The 19,858-nt window shown below is 33.6% G+C and overlaps 1 protein-coding gene across 4 annotated transcripts in view; it reads left to right on the forward strand.

Moving 5' to 3' along the window:
• Window positions 1-19,858, forward strand: part of PRIM2 (DNA primase subunit 2) — a 241,133-nt gene that overhangs the window by 182,589 nt on the left and 38,686 nt on the right. For all 4 annotated transcript variants that reach the window (XM_016145668.2, XM_016145670.2, XM_036219001.1 and 1 more), the window contains exon 11: window positions 18,370-18,496. In XM_016145668.2, coding sequence (XP_016001154.2) covers window positions 18,370-18,496 — 127 coding nt within the window. The remainder of the gene's footprint in view (window positions 1-18,369; window positions 18,497-19,858) is intronic.

Genomic DNA, 19,858 nt, shown 5'->3' on the forward strand with positions numbered 1-19,858 from the left:
TTAACAATAATATTTTGATAACATCTACTATCCAGGTCAAGTTCAAATTTCCCCAATTGCCTAAATATATATATATATTTTAACATCTGATTTGTTCGAATGAGGATCTACATCAGGCCATATGCTATATTTGGCTGTTGTTTCACAATCTCTTATAGTAATCCTTTGCTTACCTCTCTCTCTCTTTCTCATTTGTTTTTTTGTTTGTTTGTTTGTTTTGTTTTCAGTCTATAGCTTGATGAAGAAATGGACTGGTTCTTTTGTGGAGTGTTTCACATTCTAGGTGTGTTTGCTTCCTAGGGTGTCATTTAATTTGTTACCATATATCTCATTTTTCCTGTAAATGGAGTTAGCCACAAAGACTCATGTAAATTCAAGTTCAACCTTTTTGGTAAGAATCCTGCATAAATGGTACTTCGTTTTTCATATGGTGTCACATGACAAGGTATCACATAAGTGGCCTGAACATTCCATTGTAAAGATCTCTTTCATTTTTCATCTAATGGTTTTTTCCATTGAATCATCTTTCCCAAATCAATTATCTTATTTTCATTTCTACATTTATTAGCAGATTCTGTGAAGAATGTTTTCTAATCGTCTTGGGTATTTGGTTAGCCTGAAATACAGTGAATAGGAAAAGCACTATTTTTGAATCTTGTTTTACAGATTAGGATTGAATCTCAAAAAGTTAAAATAAGTTGCCTAAGATCACAAACCTATTAACCCACATAGCTCAGAAATCAAAGCAGTTTTTCATACCAGTTCTAGTTATCTCAGATGCACACCAGTGGGAGCCAGCAGACTGACATCATAACAAGTTCTTGGTTCAAAAGTTAAAGGATGAGAAATAGAGTGATTTAGGATAACTTCCTTTTCCTCCATCTCCTCCCAACCCCCAAATAAATTCAGGAAAGAGAAAGTAGTTTTATTTGATAAACTACAGAGACCGTTTTCCAGAGCAATTGAGTGCTTGGAGATCAAACTGCTTGGATTCATATTTCTGCTCTACCACTTAGCAGCCGTAACCTGACTTTTGGCAGGTTACTTATCCTTTCCATTCTCTAGTTTCCTTGTCTGTAAAATGAGGATCCTAATAGTATCTGTATTAAAGGTTATTATAAGGATGAAATGAAGTTGATACAAAGAAAGTGCTTAGAATAGTCCCATGAAAAAATAAGCACTCAATAAATAGCATTTAGCTTTTCAGAAATAAAACCGCCTTATAGCTACACCTTTCATTCTACTAACTGAACAAAATAATATAGTAATTGTTAGGAAAACAACATTATGCTGTCCGTTGATGGTAAAAGTGATGGCAGGTCAGTATTCAGGTCTTATTTGAAGGCCTAAGAAAGGCCTGAGTGTGAGCTGTGGAGGCTGCACTTCTGTAACAGTTGTAATTGCAGAGAAACATTGTTACATAGGTAGGATTAGGTGTTTGGTGAACTCATGTGAATAGTGGTTCAAGAGGTGCGTGTGATATGAATGTTCTGCATTCTAGTTTTTATGTTTGAATTTCTTAAAGTGGAGAATACTTCTTTTTGGATCACCCTCTGCTCCCAACACCTTGCTTTTCCCTGAGCACAGTAGGAAGCGCTGTCAAATGTATTGTCATATTTTCAATAGGATATAAAATACTTTATTGTGTCGTATGTGGGAAAAGCAAAGTGCACTCTGACTTTATCCCCTTTTCCATTACTTACTTGCTAGTTATAGATGGTGTTACTATATTTAAGTTGTGTTTATAATCATATCTTAGTCATATTTGGGTGTTTATAAAAGACACATTTTAAAAGATCCCTTTAGCACAGTATTTTTCATCATCTTATAATTCAATGGTAATTGTAATTATATATTCAAAGATGTACTGCAGTGTAGTCTTAATAACTTTATTATTTTGCATTATTTTCTTATGGTTAACATTTTAAGACTGGGCTAAAGGTATGTGTATGCATTTGGTTTGAACATAGACTGTTCCTATTCATTCATAGCCATTTTGATTTGTTGTACACCATTATGAAAGGCTTTTCAGTATTTATTTCTTGAGCTGTCAAATATCTTTTGAGCCATATTCAAAAGGAGAGATATGTGCTATGTACCTCATTTAAAAATTTTCTGAATACTTGCAAGTGCTTTGTATCTGGCGACACGATTCAGAAAGGTACAGTTAGTCCAATTTTCTAGTTGTATATCTAGGCAAATAAAAAAGCAGTAATCACAGTTTTTTTAGTTTAAGTTTTGATTTTCAAATAAAGAAAAATGTATATAAAATTCTATTTGTACAAAGATACTAAGAGAATAATAAAAATGGTGAGTAAGCATGTGGTTAAATATGAAGATCACAGAGCTATCAAAGTCTTGAATGGGTGTACCCATCTTGGTACTGTGTTGGAGATAACGTATTTTGAATTACTGGCAAAGCCTGAGTGTTGGAAAGAATACTGGATCTGAAGGCTCAAGGTCACAGACCAGGCTCCCGCATCTTTGAAAGCTCTGAAAAACTGTTTACTGTCTTTGGGCCTCTATTTTCTCCCCTGTAGAAGGAAGGAAATGATACTTGCTTTTGTGTGTGTTTAGATTAAGGGTTAAGTACATTTCCTGGAAGTGAAAATTCTTTCTAAAATAAAGATTGTTAGTGCATTAAAGTTAGAATAAGCTGTATTGGTTATGAAGGGAGTGCAGTCATGATTGTTTGGGTCTATTAAGAATTGACTTGTTCTTTTTATGATCTTGATTGAAATACCTACCTATCTTCACCAAGGTTTATTTGTGCCCTTATCTGTTTGTGAGAATAATGATCTTTGTTTTGTATTGGTTCTATGTCTGTCAAGTGCCCGGCACAATTTAAGGCACATATAGGTGCTCTGTACATGGTAGCTGTTGTTATCATTTGCTTTAAAAATTATTAATGGTTAATAAATACTCATTTTGAATATATTAATGCAAAAGAAAGTAACTGAGCCCTTTTTGGTAGAAGGAAGAAATTATAAGTATTAACAACATATTGCATTTGTAGAAACTATCAGTTTCTAATAATTTTCTCTTTTAAGGTAATAGAATTAATTAAAAATCAGTGTTGCAAAATCAAGTAAGCAATGTTGATTTTTCCTCAAACCAAAAACGATGATTATAATCAGTAAGGAAGTTCTAACCTTGGATTTCATCTTTATAATTAAGATCTTCCCTTTCTCCCTGTGTGCTATCATCTATTGTGTCCATTACTCGGAGTTTTTTTTAAAAAATAGAATTTGAACATAAAGTTATAGAAGTAAAAGTATAATTAAATGAGAAAAACTTATGTTAAAGTTCATATTCTGCCTATGAATTCTAAGGTGAAGTCATAAGCCTCCAGCTTTTATTTCAGTTCTCATTCTTTTCTTTGCTCGACTCTATTAGTTATTCTTGCCCATTATTTTCTTGTGGATGTGGAAATGAATTGTGTGTGCATGAGAAACCATCTTTTTAGTTCATTAACTCATTATGGCAGCTGCTGAGCCATGGTGATGTCTTTAAGAAAGGTAATAGAAACACTTGTTTGGGAAAATGTCGGGAATCAAAGTTATCCGAAATGAAAGAGCTGTGTATCAGCTTTTTAAAATTCTCCTGTTCTATATAGGTTTGTAGTACAAGCCAAATGCCTTTGTTTCAACTTTTTGAATGAATCCCTTGTCAGTATCATGGAGCAGAAAATGATTTCTTACCATTTATTTTGTGACCGCCTAGTTAACAAATGCCTTAATTTCCCTTTAGAATTCCTGAACTTGGTCATGTATCTCGCTCACTATCAGCAATCTTGGGCATCACAGTTCTTTATCCTTTAAAGACTTTCTCTTGGAACTCATAGAGCATTATTTCTCTAACATGAAAATAATTTTTCTGATTATAGGTATTGTAAAATACTTGGATATTTAACATTGAAAGAATTGATTTTGTTCTGGGGATGCTAATGAAATGTATGAAGTGGCTTCCCAGGATGTCCTAAATGAACTGTAAAGATTGTCAACCTTTTGCCTATAAAACTGCAAGTAAAAGTTAGGAAAACAAACTGTCATTCAACATATTTTCAATAATTGAATTAATTACATGATTGGAATTAAAGCATTGAGATTTTTGTTCAAAAAATAAAATATACTGTCTTCCATGATAATTAAGAGCTAGGTGTGCCACTATGACTGTATTTTATATGCTGTAATTCACAATAGTCACTTGTTCTCCTAGAATGTCAAATCATGACAATTTTCGAAAAAATTGTAAAAAAAGGGGTGTTAGCAAAATTGATTTAACTTTTTACTTGGATAAAGTCGATCTAATCTTATAACCAAGATAACTTTCGGTATAAGTTATATGCAATGTATGAAGAGTATGATCTAGAAAAAAATGAGTGACTATAATGACCAATTTTCAGACTGGGAAAATAGGAACAGTCATACTTTGAATATATTGTTAGGTGCTGGTTAAATTTTATATTTCAGGTTTGTAACATAATGATTTGATTTGAAAAATTTCATTTTCAGAGCAGGAGCTTTCTAGTTACTCAGACCTGAATCCAGATCTCAGTTCCACCACTGACTAGCTGCTCAGGCTTCATTCAGGAAGTTGCTTTATTTCTCTGAACCTCAGTTCCCTTATCTGTAAATGGTACTGAAACCTTTTTTATAGGATTGTTAGAACTTAAGCAAAATAAAATATGTAGAAGAGCGTAAGCACTCAATAAAAAATAACTGTTACTGTGGTAAGAGAACAACTTCTCTTTGCCAGAAAGTAAACCACAAATGTTGGAATGTGAATTCAAGGTTATTGTTTGAGTTTTGGAGTCACTATTTCATGAAGAAGGAGAAAATCTAATTCACACTGGTCATTAGTTTTTTGTGAGAGACTTAAGGAAAGTGTGAAGTTTGTTAATATTCAGGCTGTAAAGCTGAAAAGCGTTTTTTTTGGTTTTTTTTTTGTTTTTTAATTGAAGTTACCTTCAAACTGGCATCATTCCTTTATTTTTTTGCCCTTGAGGTATTCATGTTAGCAATTTACACATATAATTTTATTGGAAAAGAAAAACTATTTGATTTGTATAATGCTAAAATAATAAAGCCAGTATTCCCCTAGTTCTTGTGTACTGAGGTATCAAGAACCCAAATAAAAAATATATCAAAAGCATTTTCTCATTTTTTTAGCCTTTCAATCATTCTTCTTTAGAACACTTGTCATTTCTGTCAGAGATTTTACATAAACTTAGATTTTACTGCATAATTGTTTTGTGTTTTAAGATGGCAAAATTAGAAATGATGTATCTTCTTTAAATTATTATCAAAGCAAAAGTGCCTATGTATCACTAAGGTAAGGAATAGGAATTAGGGTTGTTTCGCCCCCCACCCCCACCCCGTGACCTCCCTACCCTGACTATTATTAGACAGAGCACATAGCACAAATGCATTCTTTTCTTTAAAACACACACACACACACACACACACACACACACACACACACACACACACACACACACACACACAATAAAAGTCAGGCTCACAAAACCAAAAATTATTTTTGAGGATTCCAGCAGATTTGGCAAATTATAGTAATTCTTAATTGGGTTTGTAGTTTCTAAAAATTTCATATCATAATCTCATCTCCTTAGGGGGATGAGCAAAAATGGACAATGCTTGTCACGTTAATCCTGAGTCACCAGAATGGAGCTGTCTTTTCATGTGTGGTCTGTGAGAGCAACCCCTAGCCACCAATGGTTCTGCCTTTGTGTCACTCCTGAATGTGTTAAATTCTTAACATCTCAGTCTGTATTTGTTGAAATGTTTCTCTGTATCTGTCATTATTATGAATATTTTACATCTCTAACTAGAATTTTTAAAACCTAGATTTTAAAAAACTATGCCTTTTATTTTCTGCCTTCTTTCTCCAATGCCCAATATAGTACTCTACAATGAGTGCCTTTAAGGAAAAAAAGTTTAATTAATGAACAAGTTGCTGTCAGTGTAGTATAGCAAAAAGAGAAGAAAAGATAGATTAAAGTTCTTTTTTATTTTGCTTTGCTCAATCCCCAGCTGAATGGAATAGTGTTGAGCAGCAGCCAAAACCCTGGAATTCGAGATTACTTGTTTCAATATTGAATGAAGGCTCAGCTGAGAGAGATGGGTTTTAGTGGTTGTTTTTTCTCTTAGTGGAATTAAGGTGACTTTTCTTTGCACATTGTGTCACCTCAATTTAGGTGCTAAACAGCTTGGGCTTGTTGGTCGGGTAGCTTAATTTTGCAGGTTTGTGGGAAATGATGTTTTCATAACAGAAGGGAAGAGTAGATAATAATCCTCTCTGAACCTTTAAGGAATTGAGATTCAACAGTTCATTATACATTTATATGCAATTTTATGTGTATACCTATGGAATTTAATTTATAATTTTTGAAGTTCCTCACTGTCAAGGATAGAGCCATAAAGCAGAGAGATTTAAGGAAAGTAGAGAGAAGTCCTGGCTATCATAATTCACTGTCCAATCAGATTTAATACAGCTAAGGAAGAAAAACCTAAACCACATGATGAGGTACATTCATTGCTTAACACAGGTCAGAGTGGCAAGTTTTGTGAATTGGGAATTGTTTAGTATTATAAGATGAAACACATTCTTCATCATATTTATAAATCATCTAATAGCTTCTTGGTGAACAGGATTCTCATTCTCTCCTACATCTGAAGTTTCAAAAGTGATATTGTGATTTTATTTCTTTAGAAACAAATTAAGTGTATCAACTTGATTTGGGAATTATTAGTATTCAACAAATTACTCTTTAAAGCTACACATCAAAATATTATTGTTCCTGTAATTTTATGTGTTATATTTGCATTAATGTTCTGCTCATTTGTATGCTCTATAGGATGCCAGAGGTGCCTTTCACATTTTAAAGAAAATTAATCTACATATTAAATGGCTAATACACTTGTGATCCTAGAAGTTGTCATATCAAAGCACCATTTTTAGGTTTTCACACCTGTCCCAGCTTTCTTTTTTGTTATTACTTTGTTATTTAACTTATTAAGTTTAAATTAATATAAACTAAGAATTTTTATTTCAGAAACAGCTTTTCTTTGTAAAACAAAATGGAAAATAATAATTTATAGTAAATGTTTAATTTGTGACCTGATAAACTGGAAAAGATAGCTAGCTTCTCAATAAATTTTTTGTAGTAATATAATTTTAAGCATTATTCATATATATATATATTAAAGGTTATATTTGGGCATGTGTGTTTCAGGAGGAGAGGTGTTTCAGTCTATCTAGGTAAAATTATAAGCAATAGGATTTTTCTTTAAAAGTTTCTAAATGTGACACAGCATGGAAAAAAGTCAAATGTAGCAGGGAATTCCCTAATGTAATTATATACCATAAGAACATACCCATATACACACATATAATATTTTTGTATAGTTGGTGATAAAGACAGATTGTAATGAATTGAGCATAAAAATGAACTTGGTGACTTTGAGTTTACTTCTCTACTCTTCTGCTATGGCCTTGGAGAAATAATCCTTGCGTTACTCAGTTCTTTTAGCTATAAAATGCTAATTATAGTACCAAGAAAGGAATTGTAAATGTATTCAAAGTCGACTGCTTACATAATTTAGAAGAGGCGATTTTTAATTTTCTAATAATTACTTATAGGAAATATCAGGAAAAGGCAATTACTGTCGTCATCACCACCAACAATAAATGTTTATCCAGTGCCTATAATGCACTAGGCAGGAAATGGAGCATGAGACCCTAACTGTTAGCTCTGAAAGGGAGCAAGGATCAGCCTTAGGCTCCTTCACTTACTCTGCTCTATTCTTTTTTCTAGAAAGACAGCAGTTTTTCTAGCTCAGGCCTGGAGAAGAGACTGTGACTATTCAGTCTGTAAGTGTTAGGTGAAACCATATGAAATTTCCATTTATGTAGATCAAAAATGTATAATGTATAATGTATAATGTCATGGCAATTGCATTTGGTCCCATTTAACATTTACAGAGCCACTGGTATGTGCCAGGCATTGTTGTAGGAGCTAAAGGCACAGAAGTTAAAATAGACGCAATACTTGTCCTGGAGTTGCGTTCTCATGGGTTCTTCAAGCAGACCTCTCTTTCTCTAGACTCATATTCAACAGCCTACTTTACATCTCCACTCGGGTGCCAAGTAGGCATCCAAACATGTTTAAACCACACTCCTGGTGAATAAACAATACACTCAGATTTTACTTGCTTTGTAGATAGAAATCATAGCTAGAAGGATCTTAGATGTTCGACCTAGGTGAAGATGTCTTTCTCTGTGTGTCTGTATCACGATAATAGATAATAGAGCCAATAAACAAGGCAGTAATTTATATAGCACCAAATGGTGATTTTTATCTATTGAATTTTAAAATGTATCCAGACATGAAAATGGAGCCTGGTGGATTGCTAAACACAACTATGAGGTATTTGTTTTTTCTAATTGTAAGTAGTTGAGGCGTGTTATGATTCAGTGAATGAGCTCTGGATAGGGAGTCAGTGGAGCTAGACTGGAAGTTTCAGATTTGCTGTTGAGGAACTGTGCTACTCAGGTGTCCATCAGGAAATAGATTAAGTTAACTGTTTCTGCACACTTCAGTGATGTGTTGGAAATAAGATAATTACCAGTGATTTGAAAATTTACTCTTTAGAAGGGTAAGAATTATATATAAGGTATAGGTAATAATTTTCATATTCATAGTTTATGTGTGCTTTTTGTTTGTTTTTCTTGACTAAGGTACTACAGACTTCAAAATTTTGTTTTGAACAAAAACCGAAAAACTTTGTTTCTCTCCCTAATTGTTCTTTCGACCATGTTACTATAGCATCGATATATTAATTTTAAAATTAAATTCCTATTAATGAATATATAAGAGGTTTGGCTACTTAAAGTAGCTTCTATTATTTAAAAATATGTGATTTAAAATTGTTTTAAGTTGGTGAAATTGAAAAAAACTATATTTTACTAGTTTATCTTGTCATTGTTTTCTGTTAGCATGTGTTTGACGTACAATTAATTCAAAAGAATTGCATGGCAAAATGAATTCAGTTTCTTAATAAAATAGCACATCAAAGTTGAGAAGCAAACAGATAACCTGAAGCCATACAGTAAGTTTACATAGCCCTCCCTTGGTAGAGCTATCTTCCTGCATTGCTGAGAACACAATCCATCAATAATTCAATGGAGTTACATTTGGTTATAATAAAGCAGCCACTTTGTTTTGAGACTTTAAGGCTGATTCCTGATCATAATTCACCAGAAGAAGTAACCTATCATTACTGTGGTACCTGTGAGCAAAGAATCAATAAAAAAGGAAAGGGGGAGTATTTCTCTTCAGTCATGAATTTTTTATTATTTCTCAGATATTTCCCTGAGTTTGATATAGTATACTGTTCCTTTGTATTAAATGAAACGTGTATGTTGGTTATGTAGGTCAGTGATATAGTGTTGCAAGAAAAAAACCCCACTAATATCATTTTAAGTTTTTCATACTAGGTATCTTTGAACTATATAAGAAAACAGCTATGCCTGTTGAAGTTTAACAATCCTTGTGACAAATCAACCTTTCTTATACTTTATATTGGGAAGAATAGTAGCGTATTATAATTTGTAGAGTTCTACAAGATTTGCTAGATGTTATAGTAAATTAAAATGGTTTTACTTAAATATATAGTAGTCTGCCCTTTGTTGTTATGATAGAAAACCTTTTGGTTCCCCTCACACAATGTATTTTAAATAAATTGAAAATTATGACTAAGTTCTAATAGCAGAAGCTATTTTTAGAATTGTTGCCACTTGGAAATTTTAATCTAGTTCCAAAAGAGATGACCTATGTTTCCTGGGTGATAAATGCATTTACATGTATTTATGATAACATGGCAGAAAGATCATGGCACATTTTACTCGTGTGTGAATATTTCACTTAATCATTCCAAGCCTCAATTTCCCAGGCTGTAAAATCGGCATAACACCACCAATTTTGTAAAGTAGGAGAATCAAATAAGCTAATCTGTGTTATGCCTAGTCCATTGCCTGGCATGTAAACTTTTTATTTTTTAAAAATTGTAGATATATAGAGAAGTTGCAGAAATAGTACAGAGAGTTCCATATACTCTTCATCCATCTTCCCCTAATATTAACATCTTGCATAGCTGTTATACAGTTATCAAAATCAAATTAGCATTGGTACAATACCATTAACTAGTGACTTTATTCAGATTTCACCAATTTTTTTTTTTACCATGTCTTCTTGCTGTTCCAAGGTTCATTTCAAGATTGCACATTGCATTTAGTTGTTGTGTCTCCTAGTCTCTTCCAGTCTGTGACAGTTTCTCAATCATTCCTTGTCTTTCATGACCTTGATACTTTTGAAAGGTACTGGTCAGTATTTTGTGGACTGTCCCTCACTTTGGGTTTATTTACTGTTTTCTCAGGATTAGATTGAGGTGATGCCTTTTTGTCAAGAATACCACAACAGTGATATTTCCTTCTGACTGCATCAGTATCAGGGGCATATGATTGTAATACAACTTATTACTGGTGATACTAACTTTGATCACTTGGTTAAGGTGGTATCATCTGGATTTCTCCACTGTGTAGTTACTATTTTCTCCTTAAAATGCTTTGGGGGCAATACTTTTAAACTATACAAATACCCTGTTTACCCACTCATTTGGCATCTTTTGGTGAATCTTACCTGCAACTATTATTAGTATGGTGTTCAAATCACTGTTTTCTCTTTCCCTGTCCTTCTACAGTCATTAATTGGCATTGTGCTGTAAGGAAAAGCTGTCCCATCTCACCCATTTATTTATTCAGTTATTTATATCAGTATGCATGGGTATTCTATGAATTATACTTTTCATTCTTTAGGTTATAATTTAGTGCTACTGTTGTTTATTTTGTTCTTTAAATTGTTCCAGCCTTGGCCTTTGGGAGCTCTTTCAGTTTAGTTCAGTGCCCTTTAGACACGCCCCATTCTCTTTTTGAACACATCCTCTCTGGCACCATGAGATGCTCCAGGTGCATGTAGTGTTTTTCTTGCCTTGCTCCTAAAATCAACCAGTTCTCCAAAAAGCCTTGTAAATTTTCTTTAAAATAAGTTAGCAATCTCACCCAACATCCATTTTCTAATTCTTGATATAAGGTTTTGCATGTTTCTCTTTTGATCTTCTTCAGACGCCGCCTCGGGGAATTTAGTCTCACCAAGTGGGAACTATTGGTTTCTAACCTTTAAAGAGAAACAAAACAGTTGCCTATAACAGAAGGCAACACATCTCTTTGTCTCTGAACTCATAGAGGAACAATTTGGCTTGTTACTGTAAATAAAATAAAACATCTCGTGCCATTTGTAATTTTGGGGTGTGATACATTCTTTACCATTTATTGCTTGCTTTTAAAATCTGTGAGTTTTTCCTTTGGTCATCTGTTATGTAGCCAGATTTAGATGATTAGAAGATGATGTGTAATCTATTAAGTGAAATATTATGACTTTGGGAAAATCATTTCATCCTTTTAGTAGTTTATTTTTAGTTATTTTGGAGCTAATTTTATAATTGTGGTATAAGTAAAAGTGTGCTAAAGATCTTGTCTTTTTGTAGAGAGCCCAATTCATTTTTGGCATTAATAAAAAAATATGTTTTTAATTTGCTATGAGTAACCACTAGAGGGTAGTCATAGGTAACCAATTACCTATTTACTGTTTATTCAAGACATTCTGACACTGAAAGATGAGCAATAAAGTTGGGGAGAGGAATACCAGGAAGTAAATTCAAAAAGAAAACTGGAGTGACAGTATTAATATTACACAAAATGTAGTACGTGGAGAAAAGTATTGAACAGAACAAATATATGTTTATAAAAGGTATACTTCACCAAGAATATGACAGTTCTGAACCTTTAGGCACCCAGACACTTATCATTGAACTATATCATATATATGTAAATATTTAAATATTTATAATAAAAGTATTTAGATATTTCTTAACTTTTGTAGGATTAGGGAATTATATCTTTGCAATCCTGGTAACTTTAAAACATTAGGCTTATTACATATTATATATATACATATATATGTATGTATACACACACACATACACACTTGTATCTTGAAACATCTTTTTAATGATAGAGCTAGGTCTTTAAAATTCTATCATAATAGAAATTTAGTTCTAGAAGATACTCCCTGGATTAAAGTTGCCAGATAAGGCAACCCAGAAAAGCAAACTATAAAAAAAAAAATTACAAAAAAAAAAAAATCTGAGAAAATAAGTAAGTAGGGTTAAACTACTCTAGCAGAAGTTAAATAAGTTTACATTAAATTTTTACTTCAAAATATTTGTAAAAATCAATTCTTATATCTGTGAAGAAGAGGGAGCCTTTTCCTTGGAGATTAGAAGCTCTCGTCAGTGAACGTTTGTGCAGTCTTTGATTGAAGGTTTGGATGATGTTTTTGGTTTGCTTCCCTTGTTTCCAGTGAGTGAAAAGACCAATTTATTCAAGCTGAGCCAACTCACCTTAGACTCGAGCATTCTGCATCAGTCAGGCAGCTCCTGTGGTTTTTCTGGTGATATTTGTTTTATGTTGGCTCTTTTCCTACCAGTGAGGTAGTGACAAAATTGACCACCTCTTAAGAGTTACTAAATTGTCTTTCAGGCTATAAGTATGTGATTCAATAAATGCTTTCACTTTACCGAATGAAGGGTTGCCTGTGGTTTGTGTCTTCAAATTCGGGCAAATTATATTTAGAATCTTAATAAATTTTCATTCACTGTTAGGTCAATGGTATTTATATCAGTGAATAAAGTAGACCCTTCTATAACAAGTGTTCCCGGTGAGAGGCTGAAAGTTCCATCATTAATCTGTCCTCTTAGTATCAGGCACACTGGCTGAACAGATAGACAAATAAACGTAGCTACACAAGTCCCCCAGCTGATTTCCTCCAGGTTGAATTGTGGAGGCCCCTATTCATTAGAATACATTAAGTTACAGTATTAATGATAGGAATTTGCTAAATTTCTTGTCACTGAAAGTTAATAGAGTAATAAGTATAAGATTAGCTTTCAGTCCTCTGGTAGGGAAGAGCCAATGAATATACAGTACAGAAAAGATTCTTAACAGTTCACCCTACTAAACAGTTAGTGGCAGCTGCAGTTTGCTGGGCGTTGTGTTTGGCGTGGGGTTTACAGAAGTGAATGAGAGGTGATTGAAATAGGCAAAGCAGGGTCTATGGTTCTTTTCTCCAACTCACCCTGCACTTTAGGGTCAGACCCTCTTTCTTGCTTTTCTATATCATAGTAGCTGCACTGCATGCTGTCTAAAGCCTGTTCTGGCCCTTAAATTCTGATAAGAAAGCTAAATTTGCTGAAGCTCTAGATCAAGTTCCCAGTTAAATAAGCGATTATGTGTTCTGTATTCTTTCCTGTTCACTTTTCATATTCCCCTTTTCTCTGAGTTTGGGCTCCAGTCCTTTTCATGTCCCCAACTAGAGTATTATAGGAAGAGAAATACTAGGTGTGCCTGGTAACTCGAAAGCGTGTTGAAACACTAGTGTTTTTTTCATTCAGATGTTTAACTTCAAAATTTCCATTTTTGTGTGTGATTCTAAAATTATGGTAAATTAGAAATCAAATGATATATGTGAGTGGCTTGTTAGACTTTCTGTTTCTTTGAATAGATACTTTTCTCTGGTTTTCATGAGAATAGAAACATTTCGTTTCACTGTGGTTTAGTGTGACTTATATGTCCCTGAAGCAACTGAGTGACAGTAGGGAAGCAGCCTAAAGTTGAATGCTTGCCATGGGTAACTGACAGTTGCTGTATTTATTTATTCATTTTTTCCATTTATAATTTTGTAGCATTTTCTAGAAAGTAGAAGACTAGGGTTTTAATTCCAACCTTTTCACTAGAATTACTAATTCCTAAGTAATTGGAATAACTATTCACTTCTCAAAACCTTAGTTTGCTCATTTATAAAATAGGGATACCTGACTTCTAATCTTTATAGATAGTAAAGGGTCTAAGAATCATCATGGCTAAAGATCTATAGAAATGTAAGCTGTTAGTATTGAAACATCACTAAGTATTACTTTTTTATTGCTAGTAGCAGTGCATTTGTACTAATTCGCCATTAGGAATTTTGAAATGATGTTCTTTATTTACTATCTAACTGAAGATACAATTAAAATGATGTAGATCATACAGCTCCAGGTCACAGATGACCCTCAAATCTTATTTTCTGGGTTTATTTGCTTACAGTATTATATGGGAGAATATGAAAAAGACAAACCCATTAGCCCACATACCACCTGCATTCCTAAACAGATAGCTCACCATTTTCCTCTGATGATTATGGCAGGTTTTTGATACACAGCTGATGTTTCATTTTATCTGTTGGCTTCACTGAAAGTAGTCTGCTTAATCAACTACCTTATTAGATTACATAGGATCATTTCATTTAATACTTTCTCTGTGGGTTTTGGCATTTTGCTATTTCCTTTTCATTTTCTAACAAAGTAGTCAATCAAAATTTAAAAATTTTAGCCTGATCCTACCTCACGGAAATCTGAGGGAAAGAAACTGCTTACTCTGGAGTCTAGAACTGAAAATGTTCTCCATGATTATAGGGAAAGGGATTAGGATGTGAAGATGGAGAACATACGTTCTGCTTTTTTGGATAAAACTGTTGGGGAGGGGAAAAAAAGCCCTTTTGCTCTCCTCATCTTAAGTTTGCCAGCTGGGGCCCTATAAATTAGACTGACAAAAGACAGATTTACAAGAGAAAAACAAACAGATGTGTCTGCTTTATCATTTTTCTTGAGCTCCATTGGTAACATAGTGCCCCTGAAAATAGTTTGCTGCTGTCGTTGGCAGAAATGAAGATTGGTGTATTGCCAGCACCACAGCTGGAATGTCAGGACTAATTTGGGAGGTTGCAAACTGCCACTCATCCACCTTTAGACCAGTGTTGATTTTCTGACAATTCCCATCACTGGATGAAGTGGGATGGAGGAGCTAAGATGGAAAAGTGTGTTCTTCACTTAGTTCCCACGTAAATATAAATACTAAGAGATGTTCCTTTGAGTTATGGATATGGACACTTAGAAAGTATTCTCTGAAAAACACAATACATGAACCTTCTGTATAATATTTCAAAGGTTTGTCAGTCTGAAAACTAGAGAAGACTATTTGTGTGACAAATACGCAGAGTCTGAAAGCTTAGTAAGGTCCAAAATTTAGACATATATACATACAGACAGGTAGGTAAATAAATTGGAAAGATGAGGAAGATGAAATATAATTATTTTAGCTATCCTTCCTTTAGAGAGACTAGCTTTCCGTTACTTTAATGGAATAGCTGACCAGAAAGTTCTTTCAGTATCTTCTGATAAACATACGGAAATCTTGTGTCCAATTAAATTCTGTTCATACTGAAAAGTTTGCACAGATTGACCATAGTTTATAACCAACAAAGCAATCAGAAGTTGTTTATAGATGTTCGCTACAACTTTTAACAGTCTTGTTTTCACCAGTGAAATTTAATGATAATTTGAAAGTTTGTCTTTTTTTTTTTTTAAAGTTTTCTTTTAGTTAAAATACCTTTTTTTTCCCCCCTGGTTGTAGATAGGTAGTTACGAAGCTATAAGCTCTTGATCGTTGAAATTTCCAGCTGTTTTAACTTTTCAAATAGAAATCGAAAAGCTGATTCTATAATTATATGGAAATTCAAGGACATAGAATTGCCAAAGTAGTCTTGAAAAAGAACAAAGCAGGAGGACTTACATTATTTGAATTTGAGACTTAACTCTAAAGATTTTATAATGAAGGCATTGTGACACTGGTCAAAGGATAGATACATAGATCAGCGGTGTAATAGAGCATCCAAAAATAGACCCATACATTTATTGTCAAATGTGATAAAAGTACCAAAGTATTTAGTAAGCAAGGGAAAACGTCTTCACCAAATGGTGATGGAAAATTGTTTATTCACATGGGGATGAAAGATACTAGAATATGCTATCCCAAAATATGTGACTATGGCATACGGGTTGTTTTGAGCTAAAGGTAGTTGAGAACCAGCAAATACAGGAAAAGTGCTGTACTTCTCTTAACTGCCTAAAAATAAAGTATAATTTTCTCTTCGAATAAAGAAAATATACGTTTGTAAAGATGTACCCTCAGTCATCTGGCTACCTCCTGGAGTCATTTCTTTGTATGACTCTTATGGATGTGCTTATGCACAATGTAATTAAACTGTTCCCCTCCCCCCTTGTTTTTTATTAGTTTGATTCATGGGCCCCAGCAATTGAACCTAGAAGAATAGAGGGGAAAAGACTTTACCGATCCTATAAAATAAAAAAGAACCCAAACTCCTGTTTCACACCACACACAAAAATTAAAATGAATCAGGATCTAGACCTAAAAGCTACAACAATACCGCTCCCAAGGACAACATAGGAGAGTATCTTTGAAATCTATCTTAGGACCATAAAAGAGTTGATAAACTGCAGTTCATCAAAAAATAAAAACATCTCATCTTATTAGAAGATAATATCAAGAAAATAAACAAACCACAGACTGTGAGAAAATATTTGTAACACCTATACAGGCATACCGCGTTTTGTTGCACTTTGCTTTATCACGCTGCACAAGATGTTGCATTTTTTACAAACTGAAGGCAAAACCCTTCACCAGCAGAAAAGATTACGAGTTGCTCTATTGTGTGTGATACTTATTTTATTGCAGTGGTCTGGAACCAAGCCTGCCATATTTCCAAGATATGCCTGTATCTGACAAAGGGTTAATGTCCAGAATATATGATTTCTTAAAATGGAATAATTTAAAAAAGACAATCCAATTTTTTAAATGGACAAAAGATTTGAATAGACACTTCACAAAATAAGGCACATCACTAGGCAAGAAAGAAGCAGGTAAAATTGCTCAGCAATTTTAGTCATCAGGGAGATGCAAAGGGAGATACTACTATCCACTTATTATAAAGGCATTTTAACTAAAACACCACACTTGGGAGAATGTAGAACTCTCATGCATTGCTGGTGGGGTATAAAAATGATTTCCACTCTGGAAAACAGTTGGCAGCAATTCTCTTATATAATTATCCAAAACAAATGAAAATATTTATCTACAAAAAGTCATCTGTAAGAATATTCAAGGCAGCTTTGTTGATAATAGACCACAACTAGAAAAGTCCAGGTGTCCAAAATAGACAAGATAAACTATCTGATATATTCATGCTTTGGAACACTACTCAGCAATAAAAGGAACAAACTATTGATACATGCAATGTCATGTGATAAATCTCAAAAACAAAAAGACATGAAAAAACTCAGATGCAAAATACTTTATGGTATGTGATTCCATTTATATAAAGTTGTAGAATAGCTAAAACTATAGTGACAAAAATCAGATTGGTCGTTGCTTCTGGGTACAGAGGGAAGGGAAGAATGTTGACTGAGAAGAGAGAGGAATAAGGGAACTCTACGGGAATGTTCTATCTATTGATAAGGGGTATGGGTTACATAGATACAGTCATTTGTCAAAACCAATCAAACTGTAGACTTGTGATGTGTGCATTTCACTATATGTAAATGATAGTATCAAATTTTTAAAAATCTCACCCCCGAAAAAATTATACAGTATTTTCCCATCTCATAATCTGATTCTCTTTCCTACTTTCCTTTAAATATTGGACAGCTTAGTTCCACTATGCACAGAGCCTCTCAATAAATGTTTCTTTATTTCCTCTTATCCCACTCATTTTAAAGTTCTTTCTATTTCATTAGCTTGTTTTATAAACATGAACTCAGGGATTCCAAGTAGGAGGCAATTGCAGTAGTTTATTCATTCATCAAACATTTGCAAACTACTTTCTTTGTATAGTGAAAATACAGAGGAAGGGGTGAATTGTGTTCAGGGGCATTTCAGAAGTAGAATGGGTAGCGTGTATGAATTCTTGGAGAACCAGGATAAAGGGGGTAGAGAAGAGGCTCAGCTGATTTATATCTAGTGCAATACTTGGAATCAAACCAAGCAATGGGCAGATTGATTGTTCTCCTCAGGAAAAGATTATCCCCATTTTTAAAACTGTAAACATAAACATTAGCTATTTCTACCTAAAAAATTTGTTTCCTATAAGTTTTGCACCTTAAAGAAGTTATTTGTATCATAAAGGAACTGAATGATTTATAGATATATGAATGTACATATATCCATGAATGCTGAATTTATTTTATAAAATAGCACTTTGTACTCTGATTTTAGCTAGCATTGCTGACACCATTAATACAATATTGGTTTACTTTGCCTCTTTCTTTTTCCTCCAATTAGTTTGATAAAGGCTACTCTTACAATATCCGTCATAGCTTCGGAAAGGAAGGCAAGAGGACAGACTATACACCTTTCAGTTGCATGAAGATTATTATAACCAACCCACCAAGCCAGGGAGATTATCATGGTAAGTGTTTCCATTTGATATGTTTGTGAAATATAAAAACTCAAGAGCTCTGTAGGAAATACTAAAGCAGTATAATGGCTTTTTGCATTTCTGAGAGGAACTGGGTTGTAGCTTTTGTCAGTCATCAGAGCCAGAGTTCCATTACTCTTCTACTGATTTGTCCTGTTACTGAACAAGGTCAGGCAAGAGAAATTCATTCTGCTGTGCTTCACTTTGTACTGGATCAGGCTTTTTAGTTCTCACTTTCTCCCTTTACCTGCTGTTCTGTCTTTCTCGTGTTCTGCAATGTCTTAGAAGACCGATGTAAGTTCTTCGAAGCCTTCTGAAACTGGATACCTCAAATTTTAGAATACTAGATTCATCAATTTTTAAAAGACTACTGAGGAAAAGTCTGTTTTATTCTCATTACTATCACCGGATTAACACATACAGAGATAAGTGAGGAATTTAACAGGTCGTGGTGTCAAACATTTCTCAATTTGCGTGAGTTGTAGGTTAAAAAAAAAAATCTAGGTTAAACTGTTTTCTGTAGATTTCCAAGCTCAACAGCTTTTTTTTTTTTTTTTTTTTTTAAATCGTTTCCTGAGCGTACCTTGGAAAACTCATTTACCTGTCAGAGATGATTTACTAGTCCATAATAGTAAATTTTCTAGATTACCAAAGCTTAGTGCAGTATGTGTTAAAACTTTTATGCTTTGACATCTTAATTGAAACTTTTAAGATCACATACTTTCAGGCTGTTAAAAATCAAATAATCACAAACAGAATTTTAAGAAAGACGTTACCTTATCCAGAGCATATAAAAATGCTTGCACATTTATGTTTAATAGATGAAAAGGTGGTCAATACTGGTATACACAGTGAGTGGTTCTTATCACTTTATCAGTCACTCAATCTTTTTAGAAATAAAGATTGTCAAACCTCACCCCTCAGTTATATAAAAGAAGTATTTGCAAGTTCCCAGGGTGATTTTTATGTTCTCTGTTTCTTATATCTGTTAAATTATATCTTATTTATTCCAGTCCATTCTGTTTGTTTTATTTTGTTTTTAATTTAAAGCACCAGTTAAAAAATATTATACTTAGCACTCAGTGATCTCGTTTGTTAGGTACATTTATCTATCCTTTTTAAAAAATAATAAACTTTATTTTTTAAGAGCAATTTTAGGTGCACAGCAAAATTGAGAACTCGAGTTCCCCTATACCCTCTGCCCCAACACTTACACAACCTTCCCTGCTGTCGACATCCCATACATGTGTGACTTGTTTCATGTGAGCTGAGAAGAATGTGTAATCAGCTGTTGTTGGATGTAGCTGTTTTATAGATATCAATTATATTCAGTTGATTGAGGAGGGCACAGTT

This window comes from Rousettus aegyptiacus, unplaced genomic scaffold (genome assembly GCF_014176215.1).
Source record: "Rousettus aegyptiacus isolate mRouAeg1 unplaced genomic scaffold, mRouAeg1.p scaffold_m13_p_1, whole genome shotgun sequence".
Lineage (NCBI taxonomy): Eukaryota > Metazoa > Chordata > Mammalia > Chiroptera > Pteropodidae > Rousettus > Rousettus aegyptiacus.